This window comes from Eretmochelys imbricata, chromosome 18 (genome assembly GCF_965152235.1).
Source record: "Eretmochelys imbricata isolate rEreImb1 chromosome 18, rEreImb1.hap1, whole genome shotgun sequence".
Lineage (NCBI taxonomy): Eukaryota > Metazoa > Chordata > Testudines > Cheloniidae > Eretmochelys > Eretmochelys imbricata.
The window spans coordinates 18,602,876-18,623,196 of NC_135589.1; the positions used below are offsets into that span (position 1 = coordinate 18,602,876).

At 38.8% G+C, this 20,321-nt stretch overlaps 1 protein-coding gene across 1 annotated transcript in view; it reads right to left on the reverse strand.

Annotated features, from left to right (window-relative positions):
- Nucleotides 1–2,806: 2,806 nt before the first annotated feature.
- Nucleotides 2,807–20,321, reverse strand: part of MORN1 (MORN repeat containing 1) — a 65,026-nt gene continuing 47,511 nt past the window's right edge. Inside the window, exons 12-14 of the mRNA XM_077837451.1 lie at nt 9,613–9,746; nt 7,083–7,168; nt 2,807–3,650 (exon numbers count right to left, since the gene is read on the reverse strand). Of these exons, the coding sequence (XP_077693577.1) occupies nt 3,623–3,650; nt 7,083–7,168; nt 9,613–9,746 (248 nt within the window). The 3' untranslated portion in view covers nt 2,807–3,622. The remainder of the gene's footprint in view (nt 3,651–7,082; nt 7,169–9,612; nt 9,747–20,321) is intronic.

Sequence of the window (20,321 nt, forward strand, 5' to 3'; positions counted from 1 at the left end):
CTCAAAGGAAAACAATCTGCTTTCAAGCTTAGTTAAACTAAGATAAATGCAACGGTGACATTTAAATTTATTAAAAAAATACCATGATAGTGTCTTTTTCACTGAATTTTTTAAAAACACAGGGAACAACAGAACGGACTCTATTAGATGTATTTCCTGCAACACCTGGGTCTACACATATTTATGTGAAAAAAATGTTTTACAGATCTCTGCCTGTAAGTACATCTCAAGTTGAAATACAGCATAAAGCGTATATTGATTTATACTCCTCAACAAGTGAAGGGGACACTGCTTGGATTTTATAAGCACAGACATGGTCACAGTTAAACACATTTCTCAAGCTCTCTTTCCAAGCTTATACTCCACGTCAGATCCACAAATTCTCATAGTGACCTATATAATGATTACCCTTATTTTCATATTAAATGGCACATCCTAATTAACAAAACCACAAGATGTGCATTAGTAGCTTTTTAAGGATCACTGCCAGTATGCTAATTACAGTCTCAGAAAATAAATTCCAAAAATTCAGTTCCAGACATGGCAGGAACTATTTTCTATATTTTATGTTCCATTTCTGGAATAAACATTAGGTTTACATTCAGAGAACACATGGGCAGATTTTATTTAATTTATCAGCTCTTTTGGGCAAGATCCTTCTTTTTGTTCTGCCTTTGTACAGTACCCAGCATAATGGGGGCTTGGTCCATCAGTTGGGCTCCTACATGCCACCTCAATAGAAATAAATAGGAGTAGTAATAATAATGTTCAGAGATGCTGAGCACTCACCACTCCCATTGACTTCAATTGCAATTGTAAGTGCTCAGCGCTTTTGAAAATCAGGTTCATAATGTAAAAAAAATAAGAGAACTGGACAAAGCATATTTAAAACTGTTACCTGGTATTCTAATTTCCTCCTTTTGATCTTTAAATATTGATTTGTTATTTACATTTGTTCTTACACCCATTTATTCATTGTCTCCTCATTCATCTCTCTCTCAATGTTTCTCTGGTGCCTGATGTTTCTGATGCATTTTCTTAAGGGGATATTTCTAAGCTAAATTTGATTACTAGCAAGATACATGTGTAGATTTCCCTCTTCTAGGTAACTAGGTGACAGGTCTTCCAATGTCTTTTATCTTCCAACATTGCCTAATTCTTCCATGCAGTTTTTGTCTCAGGTTGATATATTCTTTCACTCGTTCAGCTACATTCCCATTTACCCTGATTTCTTTTTTTCTATCTGTTGAGCATTATCTCCATCATGTACATATTCAGGCCCAGACTTTAGCTCCTCTATCAACCCTTGAAGTTTATTTATATTATCAGGAACAAGGACAAAGGCTTATGCAAAATAGAAGTGTTTTGGCAGCACTCTGTTTCTGATGATGCTTTTTTCTTTCCAAACTTATCTCAGGAAGACATTTTGTAGATACATCATAAACCGCTTGGGAGAGCTTTGGTCTCCGAATCTTTCGGCTTGTGTAGGTATACAGTGTAATATACATACAAAAGCACACAACATTGAATGTACAACAGTCTGAACCCTAATGTCTACCATCAGCCATTTTCTGAGGTAGGTTTGTTGTTAATCCTTTGGGCACAAGGTTTTCTTTCAGTTCAGCCTCTACAAAGATTTGGAAGCTTTTAAAAGTAGTTATTTTTTGTATTCTGTAGGTGAACTTACAGGGTCTTCTTTTCTACCAGCTGTAGTAGGAAAGGGAAACACTCAATGAATCTTCTCCCAGTACTTTCTCTTCCTCCTGGAATACTAATTTGATTAACCATGGAATGCAATGATGAAGACAATGAGATAAGACACTACTAAGTCTGGAACCTATCAGTCCAGATATGCAAATCAGACAGGTATAAAGGAAAATTTCCCACCTGAAAACTGGATTTCTGTGCGTCAGACATTTTTATTTGGAAAGCAGAGGTGGATGATTATAGGTTATTTTGTGCCCTAAGGTTTTGAAAATCTTTAAGCTCATCAATATACTGTACTCATGCAATGATATATTTTGTACTAGGAACACAGGAATGACCATAGTGGATCAGACCAGGTGTTCATCTAGTCTAGTGTCCTATCTCTGACAATGGCCAATACCAGATACTTCAGAGAAAGGTGAAAATCAGAGGTCCCCAAACTGAGGGGCATGCCCCTTTATGGGGGCATGGAGGAACATTCAGGGGAGGGGAGCGCTGCTGGGGCCCAGGCCAGCCTGCATGGGGGGTGGGGAGGGAGTGCCACCCAGCTCCACTCCTGGCTGCTGGCCCCATGCCCAGGGTCCTGGTTGTTGGCCTTGCCCCCAGCCTCAGCTCTGCCCCTGCCCCCAGGTGTGGCCCCAACCTCAGCCCCCTTACCCTGTCTGCATCCCCCACTTCCAGAGCTGCGGCCCTGCTCCAGGCCCCAGGGGCAGGGTGGGAAATGGACAGAGGTAAGGGGGGGCACAAAGTAAAAAGTTTGGGGACCACTGGTGAAAATGAAGAGTGGACAGTTATAGAAAATAACCTGCCATAAGGGAATTTTCTTCTCAATAAGTGCCAGTGAATGAGTTGGCATAATTCCTGAATACTCATTTTACATTTTTTTAAAATCCTATCTAATGTAACTGAATGTTCTCAACATCCATATAAGTGTTTAATCCTTTTCTGAATCCTGATGAGGAATTGGCCTTCGTAATATCCAGAGGCAACGGAGTTCCACAGGTTACTTATAAATTATGTACAACAAAAAAAATCCTTTTATCATTTTCAAATTTGTTGCCTTTAAATTTTATTGAATATTGCTTTGGTATTATGAGAAAGAGTAAACAGGAGCCCTTCTCTAAACAAAACAATCCCCCTTCTTTTCAATATCTCTTCAGATGGAAGTCTCCCCATGCCTCTAATAGCTTTTTTTGCCCATGCTGCATTGCCTTGGCACTCCAAGAGATTGTCCTCTTCAACCAGTTTGAAAGGTCACGATGAAGTGTCTTGTTCAATATCTAGAGGCCACTGCAAATCACAAGAGGCTAATCCTGCAACTGTTACTGACACTGAAGTAATTAAGAGTTACTAGCACGAGCAGACAAAGCAGGACGGAGTTCCATGATAGTTATTTTATGCTTTGCTATTCTTCAGTAATAGAAAGAGGTAGGAGGATTCTGCGCAATGGCAGATTTCCCTAACTTCAAGATTTTAAAGAACTACATGTATATTAACTGTAACTCCTTAAAGAGAGAGTAAACAACTGGCAATGAACAGGAAGATTACAGCTAATGTCACCTCCATCACAACCAAAATAGTGAAAAAGGGTACACACGGTATCTTAATCTTGCAGATGACAACTCTACCATCTGCTCCAGAAGATGTCTCCTTAATCAGTTTGTTGGTAAGAAGAGATGCAAATTAGACATCACCCATTCTTCTATTTGTTTTGTACAGAGAGCATAATTTCTGCATGAACGTCCAACTGTGTTCTCTTCCTCTTTATGTCACAGCAACCTCATTTATCAGTCATTCTTCTCCATATGAAAAGATCGATAATGAGGAGTCTGTCATTGCCCAGCTCCTCTGAGTCAGGAGTTTTCATTTCCCCCTAATATTTGCTGCTTCTGCTGCAGTTTAATTTGCTGTTGTCTCATACCACAGCATTTATGCAGTCACATCTGTGGATAGAATATGGAAAAGGCTTAGTGTTTGCCTTCAGGGTTGTAAATGGATTAGATGGCACTGAGAAACCAGATTCTTGATCTGCTACATTTTCAAAGGAACTCAAAGGAAAGTTTGATTCACTGTACTGAAATTATTGTGTAATTATTCCTGGGTAAGAAGTCATGGCATTTAAATATTGTTTTTCCAGTGGGTCAACTGGGTAAGAACATCTGTAGGGTGAGGCTGTTGAAGGAAAAATGAAGTCCAGAACATATTACATTTTCTCTTTTAAATGAAAATCTTAAAAAGGCAATAAATTATCCATAAAATTGCTTTTGCTTGCATGTGACAAATGTAACATTCTGGTACTCCTTTCATAAAAGCTATTTCTAGGGGCATAATATTATGCAAAAGCCAGAAATAGTAATTAAATTTCTTTCTTATTTCACATTTAAGCAACAAGGATCAAACCCATGGCTTTGTATTCTGAAAATGACATTGTTATTTAATGGAAGCAATTTATACTAGTGTCTCTAGATTTCAACAAACATGTGAAGCAATTTACACAAACTGAGTGAAACGCTGATATGACGGCAGAATTCAATTGTATTGGAATGGATCACCTTGATCTAAGGAGAAGTGTTCTTTGTTAAGAGCCAGAATTTTAGTTATATAAATTCTATCATCATATTTTCAACTTTTAACATAATCACTACTTTGCCTATTGATAATGCATAGTACACAGAACGTTTAAACTCTCACCAACAAGAGCATAAGAGCTTTCCCTCTTTAATGTACAGATAAAGGTTACAGTTACATCTGAAAAACAGGCTGTGATCTCCTCTTTAAATCTAAACAAAGACACACAAAAGATTAACGTAGCTATAAACTCTCCAAAGCTCTTCATAGCTTGTTTATAGCTTCCAGAGATAGAACAGGAAAGAAAAATACAATTATCATAAACAGAAGGCTGCCAGCTATGAGTGACACAAACAGAAATAGGATCCTACTATGACTGTCTGAACAGATACATATTAAGACTGACACTTCCATCCTTTTGTCTTTACTGATTTTTCTGACATTCCTGGGCCTACAGCCCTAAAATTCAAAACAGTTCCAAGCTGGTCAAAGGGGAAGACAACCAGTGGGGCAGAATAAAGGCTGGGGTATTCAGAGAAGAGATGTTGTAAGGGATATTGATTTCTCCTATTGGTTTGTTTGTGTGATGGTTGCTTTGCAGAAAATCTGGCATGGGGAGGGGGTGTTTCTTGATTAGAGAGAATCTAAGCTCTGATGAGACAAAAAAAAATGCCTTTTGGAGCTAAATATTGGGACTTCTATAACAAGTGTCCATCCCAAGAGGTTGTTGGGTTGGACCAGCAAAAATAAGACACAGTACCCTGAAAGCAGGGGAGGCGACAGCGCATTGGTGAGGCTAGGGGTACCAGGATGGTTGACTGGTTCTTATGCCTACCAGCCAGGTATATTTCAACTCTACTTAGGCTTTTCAAGGGCCCATTGGACCTTTAGCTGTCCTGTCCTCCCTCCAATTAGTTGTAGCACAGGAGCTGAGTTTTTCAGGATGCTATGGGTCTGAACAATCACTTGGTTTGAGATCAGAAAGGAATTTTTCCTGTTAGGCCAAACTGACCTAGATTTAATGGTTTTTTTCAGCTTTCCTGAAGCCTCATGGAGGCCCAGTTGGGTTGAAAGGAATAGGACTTGAAAATTTAATATTAGGAAAGGTAAGACTGTTAAACTCATCACTACTTGTAGCCAGTGGCTAGTGTGGATAAAGGCTAAAAGGGCCACCTCCTAGAGCTGAGACAGGGGATTTCAGTGGTGGACCTTGTACCTGTAGGAGAAGGGGAAACCTGAAGTCTTCGTGGACTGAGGTCACCCCTTGGTAGCCATAGGGGTGGGGTTTCAGAAGTCAGCTGAGGCCTAGAGGTAGGCTGAGAAGGATTTTCACCAATTTGTACATGGTGGGATCCTGTAACCCCATCACACTGGACCCTATTAAATGCTGGGTATGCAAGAGTAGGGGTTGAAAAACAGTGTCCTGCCCCAGCATTAATTTAATAAAGTAGCAGCCTGATGCTTAAAATCTGTCCCTTGTGTCTCTGGTTCATTTGCTGCTGTGTCCTGATTCTCTGAACTGTCTACAGAGTCAGCACAACAGGAGGCTGAAATAGTAGGCAGCCTGAATGTTGTCACAGATGTTTCTATGACATACATTGGAAAAACTTTTTCAACAGTACTTTTGGATATAGTAAAACTTTGCAGTGATGAAACCTATCATGGGGAAACCACAGGACTGGGAGTCAATGAGATTGCTTGGTTTCCTCACCTTTTCCTTTAATACACTATGACGTAGCTTTGTTGATATTTCCTTATGGTATCACAGTTATTTTTGTTATGACAGAAAGCAGCCACCATCAGGGTTATGTGTACTGTGGGATTCCCCAGCCAGTGAATCTACCACTGGCTCATCCCTTGCTGCAGGAAATTTGCTCCAGAATCTAGATTTTCATATAAAATAAAATCTTTATAGCCCTCATGGTTATGAAGATCACATTTGTTTCACAGTGTCAAATGTAACTAATGCATGGATATCTGCCTGAACCAATAGCTCTGACAGAAGTGCCACATTTCCTATCAAGCTGACAAACTAAACATCAAGATTGTTAATTATTACATTGCTGACCAAAGCAGGAGAATGACAATCATCCTAGGACGATCCGCATGAGCAGAGTCTCAATTTGAAGTTTCGTTTTGATGATGGGAGGATAGAGCTTGAAAGAATACCTCTCCTTTTCTTTCCCCAATTCATCTCACGAACCATGAGAAAAATATGATCACTGCATGATCATTGTTGTCCAAACCAGCCATGCAAAACTTTACTTGCCACATAGTCCAAGACGACTCTTTTTTTAACATAGATTTTTTTCATTCTAAATCATTTCCCCCTTCCCCCTTTCTAATCATCATCACCTTGATAAAAAGTGGACAACATAGATTTTATGTTTGGACTGGTAAATACGAGAGCAATTTTAGAAGTATGGTCTAATCCTTCTTTACTTATGACATTTCAAAGAGAAAAATTTAAAATGTTGCTTCTAGAAACAGATTTGAAGTTAAAACAAACATATACACACACTTGCTGTGCAAGTTGCCCTGGTATGTGTGTGGTTCTGTTAATTGTCATATCCAAATCAAATATGTACAAATGTATATGTCTGAAGTAAATTATAAAAACATTAGAAATATATTGATGTAAAGTGTGAAAGGCAATATTATATGATAATTATGGCCGCGGTTGATAAAGAGAAAACAGGGCCATTTCACATCATAGAAGCACCTGTTGCTTGCTGCATGAAGGTAAGCACTGCTTTAAGTGGAAAGCATCCCCCAGCTGAGCATCAGAAATACTGATTCACACATACCTGCCGTCTACAATTTTCTCCTGTGAGACTGTCATCTTCTCAGCTTTCTCAGCAGATATCTTTCCACTTGGCTTTTTGCCTCTTTTCTAGAGCGGAAAAAGGAAAATGTATTTCTGCACTGCTCAAGGGGACTTCCAAAAAGTAGAGTTGTAATTTATGATGTGCTAATGTTTTCCTTTGAGTTCATAACTGAGAATAACTACTAATGCAAAATCATCATCACTTGGATTTTGTGGCTTTTGATTTGCATATATGCTCCAGATTCTGCTACACCTTCATTTCACATATTTATTCCTGTAAGCAAAATTTGGCCCCCACACCTACAAAATCAACATCCCTTACATTTCCCTTAGCCAAATCACAGTAAGGGATATGACAGTTTATACAGCTTGGTATTTTTAAGAATTTAAGACAATTTGGATCATCTAGTCTGACCTCTCTTACATGTTCCTGCATATTGTAGGATGCTGCCTACTTTATTCCCGCTAAGGCTTTGTCTCATTGGTACATGACTGTTTGCAGCAATGGAGTCTCATCCACCTCCTTTGGTGTAGTCCCGGCCACAACACTACTAACTATTAAGAACCTTTTCCAGAACTTTTCTTTCTTTAGCTTACAGCCATTGGTCCTTATCCTACCATCTTTTAAAGGTATCTTATAAACCACAGCAGGCCAAATGCTACCTCTGTGTGCAACCCTACAGATGTCATTTCACTTTTTTAAATTAATGTCTTCCTTTCAGTTTCTCCATTGAAGTCATTATGGATGATCACAGAATTTTGCTCTTGGTGTTTGACGGGGCTGATATTTTAAAAACATCAGTAGACTAGGAGAAATTATTTTTGGAAGTCTTAAGAAAATGAATCATTGTTTTAAATATTTTTCCACATTCACACTGTACTGTGTTACAGAGCCTATTTGTACTGCTGTAGGAAACTTTGAATTTGACAAGGCTGAAAGGTTGATTAGTTTCACTTGTCTTTTTTTTTCTTTTTCTGACACATTGTTTTGGGCCGCATCCTGAACGGATATATTACAAAGCCAGGGAAGTTATGATCAGGAGCATTACCCGAGTCAGATATTTTTTCTGTTTTTTAATTCTAGTGATTTTCACAGGAGAGATGTTATCTTATATTTTTTATTGTCACAAGTATTATAAGTGAGCAACTGAACATTACAATTATTTAAGGCTAGTTTACAGTCAATTAGATTTCAGGAACTGTCAGCATTATATCTTACTATGGCTCAAATCTAATCTAAAGATTACTTTTGACTGGTTAAAAAGCTATGATTTTGGTAGTTATCTGTTCATACAGAATACCGCTTGCACTGAAAAAATGATACATTTGCACTGTACTTTTACTCTAGTTTTCCACATGGAAGAGTGGTCTTCCTGGCTCATGTCTGGTTATTTATTATTATTTCTATCATGAAAGTGCCTAGAGGTCCTGGCTGAGATCAATGTCCCATTGTAAAAGGCAGCTCTTGCCCTGAAGAGCTCACAACCTAAATGGGCAAGACAGACAAAGGGAGGGAGAAAAAGAGATTTGCCACTGTTGCTGGCAGAGCTGGAACTGAATCCAGATTTCCTGAGACTCAGTTACGCATCTTATTCACAAGACTATCCTCCTCAAACATAGTCCACAATCTTACACCATTAGTATCCTATCAATACTATGGATTCTTCATTTTGTTTCTACAGCTGCTGCTGAGTCAAGAACACACATGAAAATCTACAGAGATGAGTGTCTTTGCCCAAGCTTTGAACATATAAAGGTGTACGTTTTGTTAATATTGTAGTAATCTGTATGAACTTCACACCAACTATGAGTCCATGTGTAATTTTTTCCCCCAAAATCTTGTAAAAGAATAAGTAAGTATTAGCTACTGTCGGATTTTGCAGGAAGTTATATGGACTTTTCAGGGGACTTGCAAATCATATTTAGAAAATGAGAACAAACAGATGGTCACCATCATGGTCTCACATTATCTTTTGTTCAACATGTAGGTGAATGTGTTTGCCTGCTCCGTAAATATGACTATTTGGAAGATGTCACTGGAGATAGTGTGCAAAACCAGTCTCTCCCTGCATTTTTAGGTACATTATCACTAATTACTTGTTTGTTTATATCAGAAAAAATATTATGGCGCACCAGATTTCTGCAGATCTCAAAAGAACTCACGGTTGCCCTCTTTTGCTGCATGCTGATTAACATGAGCATCTGGAGGGACAAAGTTGCCAGGAAGTGAAACCCTAACTAACAATTAACATTAGTTATTCTTGCCTTGCCAAATTTGACTTGCTCATGGCTGGTATTTTTCTTTATGTGAGAGCAAAGCAGTTATTTTTTTCTCCCATCGACATCACCACAATGGAAGAGAAGATTTGGTGCTTGGGCTTGTATAATTCTCCAATGATTTTGCAAGGATGAATTAATATTATTGATTTATAGAGGGAACTGAGACAGCTGATAAAGTGACCAGTTTGCTTGGGGCAAATTAAAAATATTTTATAATGAAGTCTTCTTACTTTGTTTAATTTATCCAAAAGCATGAATGGTTGATAATTAGCCGGAGGAGGTGCAAGCATGATGTTTCTGAAAACAACACAACCACGTTCCACTCTCTGACTGGCTGGAGGACAGAGACTTTCACCTTCAAATCCTGAAAAGTGACAAAGGAAACACATTTAAGAAACCAGCAACAAAATGCTGTGAGCATAATTAACTAACATACCAGCTGCTAATGCTTCCCTCTGTGCCTGATTCTGCCACTCTTACTCACGTTGAGTAATACTTTACTCCATAAGTAACATCATCACTTCTCAAGAAGTGAAGATACTACTCAAAATAAATAAGGCAGATAGAATTGGGTCTTGTTATATTTTTTGCAAAGTAATATACTGTAGATATTGTAGGAATTAAATGTACTGTACAATATTCAACTGTTTGCCTTTCATGTAAGTGCCAAGACAAGAATCAAACCTTGCTTTATTGATATCTGTATATTTAATACCCTACTAAAGTCTTGTAATTCACTCAGCAGATGTGTTTTTATATTTGAGGGGGAGGGGGAATCTTCTTTGTGACCATCTGTATCTTATAGAGATCAGGAGAGAAGATGTTTTACATTGCTAATTTATGGCACTACCTACATCACTTGGAACTGGCTGAAGTAGATATGGCAAGACCAGGCTATTGGAAAATGCTTTGTTTGCTTAGCGTAGTAGTTATGCTCAGAAGCAGCAAGTGTTTTCTGCATAATAGAAACAAATCAAACATTTGCAAAAAGCTAATATGGATTTACATGTATTCTCCCTTTATGAAGAGAGTGACAGCAACAGCAAATAAATAAATTATTCAGGGATATTAAAACACTTTCCAGACCTTAAATAAGCTGCACAACACCCCTGAAGAACAGATAAATATTATTAGGCCCACTTACAGTGATGTAAACTGAGGTACAGAGGGTTATGTGACGAGACTAAGGCACACAACTACTCAGTGGTACAGCTGAATGTAGAAATCATGGGGCCAGATTCTTCATTCTACATGAGCTCTGCTCAGGTACAGTGAAGAGGAGGTTGTCAGAGAGCTGGTTGTGTCCCCCTAATTTAAACCACATTGCCCTCGCATATCTTAGAGGAGCAAGGGAACAGCTGTAACTAACACCAGGTGCATAAGGACCCTCAGGCCTTACACCAGTGGAGGATTGGGAGTAGTAGAGATCTGTTCTGCCATGCCCTGCCCCACTTCTATAATGCCATTTTCTTCCCATTACACTGATGACTGAGGGAGGACAGTTGAAGGATGGTGAAGCCACTTCCACCCGCAGAGAGTTTCTGACACAGGAGGCTGTCTCTACTGGCCATCTTGACTGATGCGTTGCAAAGTGGAAACTATAGCTAAGGGGTGCACCCTCCTCAATATACACAATATGCAAAGAATTCAATCTCTACTTAATTGTAGCTCTTCTGGCAAAGTATTGCTGTGAGGAATTTGGTGCTGCTGTAGATTTGTCTCTACTAGGAATGCTATAGGAAAAAACATTGCCTGCTTGGCAGAAAAGAAACAGAGATAAAACGGGAGGCTAGGGAAAGACGAGTGGCAGTATGCAAAGCATGCACGTTACAGTATATTTACCCAAGAAGATTACAGTAGTTACACAGTAAAGATTCAATTCTGCAAGGCACTGAGTGCCCTCAACTCCAAGTGATTTCAATAGTACCTCCAGGAGTTGCTGAGCACCTTGCAGCTTGGAGCCCTCCATGAAAACCAGATGTGCACCTGACAATTATTTCCCTTAGTTCTTTAACTTCCTTTGTTAATGGCTGAGATGACAGGTGGTTAACTGCTTCATGTTTTCAAGCAACGATGCCTGTCGTGTTTTCCTGGTTTAGCCTCTCTTAAATTGTGTGTAAAATAGTGATCAAGTTAATCTGTATGGGTGCTTTTCTAGGATGGCAACCTCCACAGTAACTGACTAGGAAAGCAATAACATAGTCCGTCAGGGCATCAACATGTAGAAAAATAAGAAAAAGAGTCTAGAAATTAAATGCCTCATTTTTTAGTTAAAATGAAAAAGTCAACAAAACATACATGGTGCATTCATTAGACTAGAATGGTCATGTTTATCATTCATAAACTGACCTGGGACATGGAAAAATAGGAATTCAATTATCTCTGATCATATTTTATCCAATGTAGCATTGCAAAACATTTCCATGGATAACATAACTATGTCAAATATTAATTTTAATGTGTGCGAATATTTAAGAAATTTAAATAAAAAAATCAAAGATGTTTGGTGAAAGCTTCTCCTTTTCTACCTTTATTCAACAGATTAGGGCTGATTCTAATCTCGCACTAGTGCAATTCAGCAGTATAATTGCACTAAAGTCAATGGAGTTAAACAGATGTAAGACTTATGTGAGAGGAGAATCAGACACATTGGCCTAAATGTTCAAAGTTGAGTGACTAAAGTTAAGTTCTTAAATTTATATTTGGGCTCCTAAATAAAAGTAGTCTAATTTCCAGAGGATTTGAGCACCCACTAGCTCCAATTCATTGCAGTGAAATTTCAAACTGGAAAATCAGGACACTTATTTCGGTGCCTAAATATGGATTTAAAAGTCTAATTCTAGGCAGCCAGATGTGAAAATTATGATCATTGTCTTCTAAACCATAAGAACATGGAGTATACAGCAGTTCCCCTCCTCTTAAAACAAAAAAGACCCAAACTGTAGTCATTTATAGATTCACAGATATTAAGGTCAGAAAGGACCATTATGATAATCTAGTCTGACCTCCTGCACAAGGCAGGCCACAGAATCTCACCCACCCACTCCTGCGAAAAACCTCTCACCTATGTCTGAGCTATTGAAGTCCTCAAATCGTGGTTTAAAGACTTCAAGGAGCAGAGAATCCTCCAGTAAGTGACCCCTGCCCCATGCTACAGAGGAAGGCAAAAAACCTCCAGGGCCTCTTCCAATCTGCCCTGGAGGAAAATTCCTTCCCGACCCCAAATATGGCGATCAGCTAAACCCTGAGCATATGGGCAAGATTCACCAGCCAGATACCCAGGAAAGAATTCTCTGTAGTAACTCAGATCCCACCCCATCTAGCATCCCATCACAGGCCATTGGGCCTATTGACCATGAATAGTTAAAGATCAATTAATTGACAAAATCATGTTATCCCATCATATCATCTCCTCCATAAACTTATCTTGTCTAATCTAAAGCCAGATAGGTCTTTTGCCCCCACTGCTTCCCTTGGAAGGCTATTCCAAAACTTCATTTATACTTCCATGCACACAAGAAGAGCAGTAGCTAGAAATTAGAACAGGGCAGGAGTGTTCCACGTCTGTTCTGGCTACACCCCACTTCCCCCTGAAACCAGCAGACAGATTGCTCTCAGGATGGAACTCTGGAGGGAGATTCCAACATGATGTCTAGGAGTTGGGAGGTGCCCTCATATGTAACTTCTCATCCTGGAAGGAATAATTTGCATAGAGTGGGGTGTTCTGTGCTTAGGGTGGAGCAGAATAAGGTTGCCTTTGTCTTATTTCCTGAACAAAGCTGAAAAAGTATCAGAATTTGACTCAAGTTTTCTGGGAGAGGGAAAAAAAGCAAATTTTTTGTAGTTACAATTCTTTATCCTAGGAAGAAAATATTAAAACCAGGTGCCTCTAATTCCAAGTGATGCAGTTATCTCTGTGGTGCCTTAATTTTATCATTAAACGACATTATAAAAAGTTAAGGCTTTACTTCTGCAAGGACATTCTTTAACTAACATCTTTCTCTCCATTAGCTTTTGCTGTAGTAGCAGTATTTATGTTCTGGGCAATGACTGGGAACCATATTGCGTGCAGCATAATTTCAATTTCTTAATGCACTAATAGTTTCAATAAGGACTCTGTATCCACTAAATTTGACTGCCCCTTTTATTGACAACTGTTGTGCAATACATTTTTCAATAAAGTATCTAACACTGAAAAAGCACCCTTAATACTGCATTTTAATAGAAGAACTGGTATAATATTTACTAGGGATGGGGAAACAATCTTAGAAAAAATAACTGCTCTGGACCAAACTCACACCTTTTAGAGTGAAGGATCATGTGGAGAGAAGAGGTGCCAGTGACCTTCCAGGGAAGGAAGTGGAGAAGGCCCAAATGTGAATAAACCTCCAAACTACTGCATGAGTGTTTGAATCAAGCCTCATGAGTTTTGCCAATTACTAATATTTATCCTTCTTTCTGTATTTCATGTTTGTATCTGTAAACCACGCATTAAGGGCTGAGGAGACACAGCACTGTGGTTTGGGCAAGAACTAAGAGCCAGCAACTCCTGAATTCTAATCCTGGCTAAGACAAGGACTCACTGAGTGACCTTTGGCAAGTTGTTTCAACCTCTGTGCCTCAGTTCCCTCATCTCTAAATCAGGCTAATAGTACTGATTTACCTCACCAGGGATCTGAGGATTATTTAATTAATGTTAGCACAGAGAGAAAGTGCTTTAAAAGGACTAAGTACCATAGCTGTTAGAGCTAAAAAAAAGTCTATTAAGTAATCTAACCCTTCTTCCACTTGGTACTAAGTATACAAAACTGAAATAATTAACTATGCCTTACCTAGGTGCTATGTGACTTCAACTGCTGGCTCATCTATAACCAAGTCCTCCCACCTTCCCTCCCCTTCCTCCTCAGGCCCCTCTTGCCTTCTTATATCGCTCTCAAGTTGTGGCATTCCCCTATTTGACTTTTTTCAGAGTCCCCTTGACATCTGCAGAATCCCTAACATTTAGGCAACTTATGTATTAAAATGGAGTCCATGCCCTAAAACTATTTGAGAAACTGTGATTGAATCAATATTGGAAAAACTAATTGATCAAAGAAAGGTGCTTAAAGCTTATGATTTCAAATTGCCTGGCAGGATTCCACATGTTGGTCACCTCAGAAACGTTGTGTCCTTGTTTATTTATTGGCATCTTCATTCATATCTCTGTAATGCCAGATTGCTGACAACACTACACAAAACAAGTATCAACAACAGAGACACTGTCATGAAGGATGCATTAGAAATACCGCAGACAGACAGACAGAGACAATCTTCCTATTAAGATTTATATACCCCGGTTTCACATCCTTAAGCAAAGCAAAGTAGAGCTAAAGCATCCAAACTGTCAAGTTACTCCTTAAATCCTCCCTTCTTGTCTATTTTAATTATGACAATTATGACTTGATCAGCAAGATAAAGGTCATTCTGTCACCTCAGGGGGGTGAGAGCCAGCAGGATAACTAGGCTCATAATGACCACAGAAGATAGGGCAGCTTGACCTCTCTGGGAGTGAAATGTCAATTAATTATCTTTTTACAACCAACTCTATTATAGCATACTAATCACCTGTGTAGGACATCAAGCTAGAATGTGTGGGAGAGGGTGGGGGAGGAATCAGCAATAAGCAACCCTCACTTAGGGTGACAAGGCAGTTATCGTAAAACTGCAGATGTGACACCTAATAATGGGGTGTAAATAGTGATTAGCTGTTTATAGCAAAATCTAAATGCTGTAATAATTTCTTCATTTAAGTGAACTTTTTTTAAAAAAAATAAAATGTTATCGGTCCTAGGGGTAATAGAAATGTCTCATTTAAAGGTGACCAGACACACTGCATTAGTCTTTAATGCTAGATTCAATTAACCAAGAAGCTTCATTCATTAAAAAAAAGATTGGTCGGGGGTGGGGGGAAAGGGAGAGAAAAGTTGAACACAAGACAAATTAAGTAACAAGTATATGGAGGGATTTAGAAAAAAAAGATATTATAAGGCTTTATTTCTTTAACTCTAGTTACAGTGGGGATCACCTCAATGTCACCTTCCCATGGGCAGGACATACATTAATGTGGATCATTCCCCTAAACATACGTACACTGTGATTTACAATATAAGACCATCTGAAAAGCGGTATATACAATTGTAAAAGCTACATTTATGATCCCAAAAAGAAAAGGAGGACTTTTGGCACTTTAGAGACTAACCAAGTTATCTGAGCATAAGCTTTCATGAGCTACAGCTCACTTCATCGGATGCATTCAGTGGAAAATACAGTGGGGAGATTTATATACACACAGAACATGAAAAAATGGGTGTTATCATACACACTGTAAGGAGAGTGATCACTTAACATGAGCTATTACCAGCAGGAGAGCAGGGGGGAGCGGGGGGGGGAAGGAGGAAGAAAACTTTTTGTAGTGGTAAACAAGGTGGGCCATTTCCAGCAGTTAACAAGAACGTCTGATGAACAGTGGGGGGTGGGTGGGGGAATAAACTTGGGGAAATAGTTTTAAACCTGTCATTTATGATCCCCCTATGAGCTACTGATATCCAAGTTATGCCTGCAAAGTATGTGTATGCATGTACAAATAGGTAAATACACAGAAGTACTGTGACAAAAGTGCATATTTGTACATGTAAATGTGATTTGTGTGTACACAAACTCTGTAGGCGCAACACAGGCCCTATAACCAAAAAGAAACAAAATAAGCCACCACAAATTCAATGCCGCCTCTCTTTACGTTATACATACAATCAAATGGCAAAATGATAGTAAAATTCTTTTCACAAGAATCTCAGTCTTGCTTCATTTACTTCAACACAGATGTTAGAAAAAGAAAGAAAACATTCAGAAATTTTCTAATCCACCTTCCTACCTAGTGCAGGATTGTTCCTAACAATAGGGTTTTAGCCTAACGTATACAGGAGGTAAACACAATATTTATTTTTATGCCAGGTGTCAACATTTTCCATCATTACAAAGCAAACAACATGGTTTGAAATTTTCAAAAAGTACCTAAGTTTCTTAAGAGCACAAGTACTACTGAACGTCACTGGCACCCTGTGCTCCTGAATCGTACCAGTACTTTTGCAGATCCCAGCCTTGGAGTACAGATGAATTTCTGGAACCAGGCGCTGGGATATATTGATGCACCAAAGACACTAATATCAGGTCCAATCCTGTATGGCACTGAATTCCTGCTGGAAGTTGCTGAGTGCCCTCAACCCCTACAGATTTCAGAGTGCTTAGCACCATGCAGGAGGCGGTCAGTACTTTGCAAGAACCAGGGTCACAAGGGAGAGCTTTGGCTCAAAGGCGTTAAAACAGGAAACTCAAATAAATCTGTAGCATTGCAAAAGACAGAAGGCAATCTTGATCTTTTTCCTATTCTTTAGCACTGAGAGTACACTGTTTCTAAAGAGAGGCTTGTCATTGCACAGGGCTCTTTAAAGGTATTCTGAAAGGAAGAGCACTGTTTGTTCCACCTGCACTTTCAAGAACATCCTGCTAAAAGTTGTATTGTCTTCTATATAGATTCTTATACGACAATAATCACTGTAGTACCTGAGTGCCTTGCAGTAGTGCACTAAGCAACGTGACTAACATCTGTCACGTTTTTTTTCTTGAATATTCTATTACTTTAGAGATATTGTGCTTTTAAAGAGCTGTTTTTTAAAAATAAAACTGCACATTCTGTACTACACCTAACCCAGAGTTACCAGCACTCTCTCTTTCCAAGATTATTCTGCATTTATGTTTTTCTACTACCATAATAAAAAGCTGCTGGTTTGCGCTTGCCTTACAGCTAGAGTTTTGATATGGCAGAGATGTAAATGGAACATGCAACAAGAAAACATTTCTGTTGGCAAACCTCTTAATTCAGGTATATAGTCAGGATCAACCTCTGAATCACAGGGACTGTTTTGAGGTTCAATCCAGAAAGTACAATGCCATCAACAAATATAGGCATCAGTTTTCTGACACCCCCACACTGCTTCCAGAAACCCAGGCAAACTGGATTTAAAGGAGCTTAACAGTGCACAGCTTTTACTATGGCAAATGGAACAAACAGTTGCTATGAGATACAAAGTTTAGAAATAATTTTAGATCATGTTCCAGATTACCAAAACCTAAAGTAAACAACTGATTAACATGGTCTCCTGTGTGGAAACCCAATCTGTACAGTGGTTGAGTACCCTGAATATTCATTGCAGTGAAGCGGAGTTAAGGCTGATCAACACCTTGCAGGAGTGGCTCAGCACCTTTCAAGGCAAGGCCAAGAAACAGAGACACTGTCCAGATTGCTTGGGACAATACAAGCATTGGGGCAAAATATGTATATCCACATCACTCACACATGGACAGGATTTTCTCTAGGGTATGATCACTGTCAGTCATGGAGTAGGGGGAAAGATATTATGTTCTATTTAATTTCTTTCCCCCATAAAATTCACCATCTTTGCCAGTGGCTTTCAACCCAGCAACTTAGCTTGACCCCAAACTCCACAGTCTAGCACGCTCAGTGAATAAGCAGAGCGCTAGAAAATTGTGGGACAATAAAACTGAACTTTTGCAGTGTTTAGTATTAGGGAGGCTACTCCTTACCAATGTACGCTAAACATTTGGCACTAATCAATTTTTTAACAAAAGTGAAAGATAAATAGTGACTATATTTGCTTTGGCCCTTATATCACAGTTTCGAACATTTCTCTATCCCTTGGGCCATATTTCAAAGGCCTTCTGGTAACAAATCAGTTGCTATGTATGCAATAGTATAATGGTGCCAGTAATGCCTATTGTATGCCTTTGGGTTTAAATTAAGTTGGTGTTTCCATTACACACCCCAATTTCAGGGTCAGATAACTTGATTATTCCAAATTACACTGAATGGAAAACATTCCAGTGGAAAACCCGAGGAGACAACATTGTAAGTGTTAAAGACAATGGCAAAACTGCCAGTGGAAGCCTCTGGAGACCGTATTAGAAACTGAAGGCAATGGCCAAGGAGTAATTTAGTATTTTGCACATTGATCTGTAATATATATAAAATACAAACATTCCATTTAAGCCAGTGTTAAACAACGTCTGTAGCTATGCCTGGTTGCTAACATGTGGAATGCTAATGTCATTTGGGTCAAACAATGGAAAATACATGTACAGTACACACATTCAAATAAGTTTAAACTATTAATTTTTTAAAACTTACTGTATTTTGCCAATGTTCTGAAATGGCAAGATACCAAATACAGTTCAGCTGTAGATTTCTTCTGGGACAGATAACTGTTTGATACCTAGTGACCAAGTTTGTTAGTGTAAGCTTTGAGAAATGACAAGTCTGTTTCTAGTTTAGTTTCCAGACAACAGTTTACATCAATCTAATATGATGCCACCAGAATAAAATTTGCACCTGGCACAAAAGATCCCTTAGTGGCTAATCACTGTCTGTTTTTTTCATTTGAAATGGCTCCATCTGGTGTAAATTGCATAGGACTAGTATCGTTAGCTAGGACCCAGGCCTAGTTTGCCAATACTGCTGAAACTGGTTTCATTTTGTTCATCATAAATCCTGTCTGGAAAGCTGTTGACATAGCCAAATGGGTATTCTATTAATTAAAAAATATATATATAAAAAACTAAAAATATAATTAAGGTGAATTTATCTCTTGGTACTGCTTAAAAAAATACAGCTGATGTTCGAAAGAAGTGTTCAAATTGCCTATAATAAAAATGAGCCACACAGAGCTAAAGCTGCCAGATTTTCCATAAGGAAAACACTGCATGTTTCCAATAGCAAAACCCAAACTTCTCTAATGTAAAACACAGGCAACAGATTTAACAAATAGTTTGCTTTCACTGCTGGCTCAAAAACACGAAACAAGGAAGACAGAGATTTCAATCAACCGTTAACTTATAAAATTATGTTCCATTTGAATCCTGAAAAACTAATATCAATTAACAAACAAAAAACCCTATGATATGTCAAAGCCAGGTTGTAATTTAATTTGACAAAAGCTATGAAATTAAGAGCTAAGGCTGCTACTCCATCCTTAATTCATGCCGTTGAATCTGAGTTGTCTTGCCACAGGGCATGGAGCTTACTGAACATACTGTATGCATTGTAATACCTATGAACAAAGGTGAGGGGGAAAAAATATACCACTAATCAGGATGAGGTCAAAGACTGGATAGCTGTCATGACTGCATTGGAACTCTCTTAGCCAGAAGGATGTGCATTGAGAATGATTTAAAGTACTTCAAAGAGTTGGAACTTGGGTCTTACACAGGAGAAAGTTGTACCAATTTATCTATATGGGTTTAAACCATTTAGTTAAATTAGTGTAACCCCCATGTGTGGACAATCTTACTCTGATTTAAGAATGACTTGCATCATGGGAGTTGCAGCAATGTAATACAACTTTCTTGCAGGACAATGCTTTGGTGCACTGTGACATATGTCTGAAGTGTCACAATAGGAACTGAAAAAGGAGAGTTAAATAAACAGTCTTCTCGTGACTGTAGTGACCACTGGTTGGACCAGGGGCCATATACCCCCTGCACCACTCGGCATAGGAGCTTGTGTCCCATGGATCTGTGAACATTTACTTAGAGCTGAGAATGTTCTATTCTACTTCACTGCCACCAAATTTTGTTTTTCATCAAGTGCTTACAAAAATGACAGCTTTTGCATCCTAACATGAAATTAAAAATTTTAAAAACACAGGGCCACCAGCACCAGCTATGCCAGAGGAGAAGTTAAAAAAACCCTTGGTCTTCCGAAATTTCATCAACTGCAGCCAGCAGAACAGTTGCAGGTGGGCAGAGGCAAAGGCAGGCAGACGGCCTTCCTTTACCTCACCCCAAACCCACTGGAACGGGCTCTCTACCACGCATCCACTCTCCAACA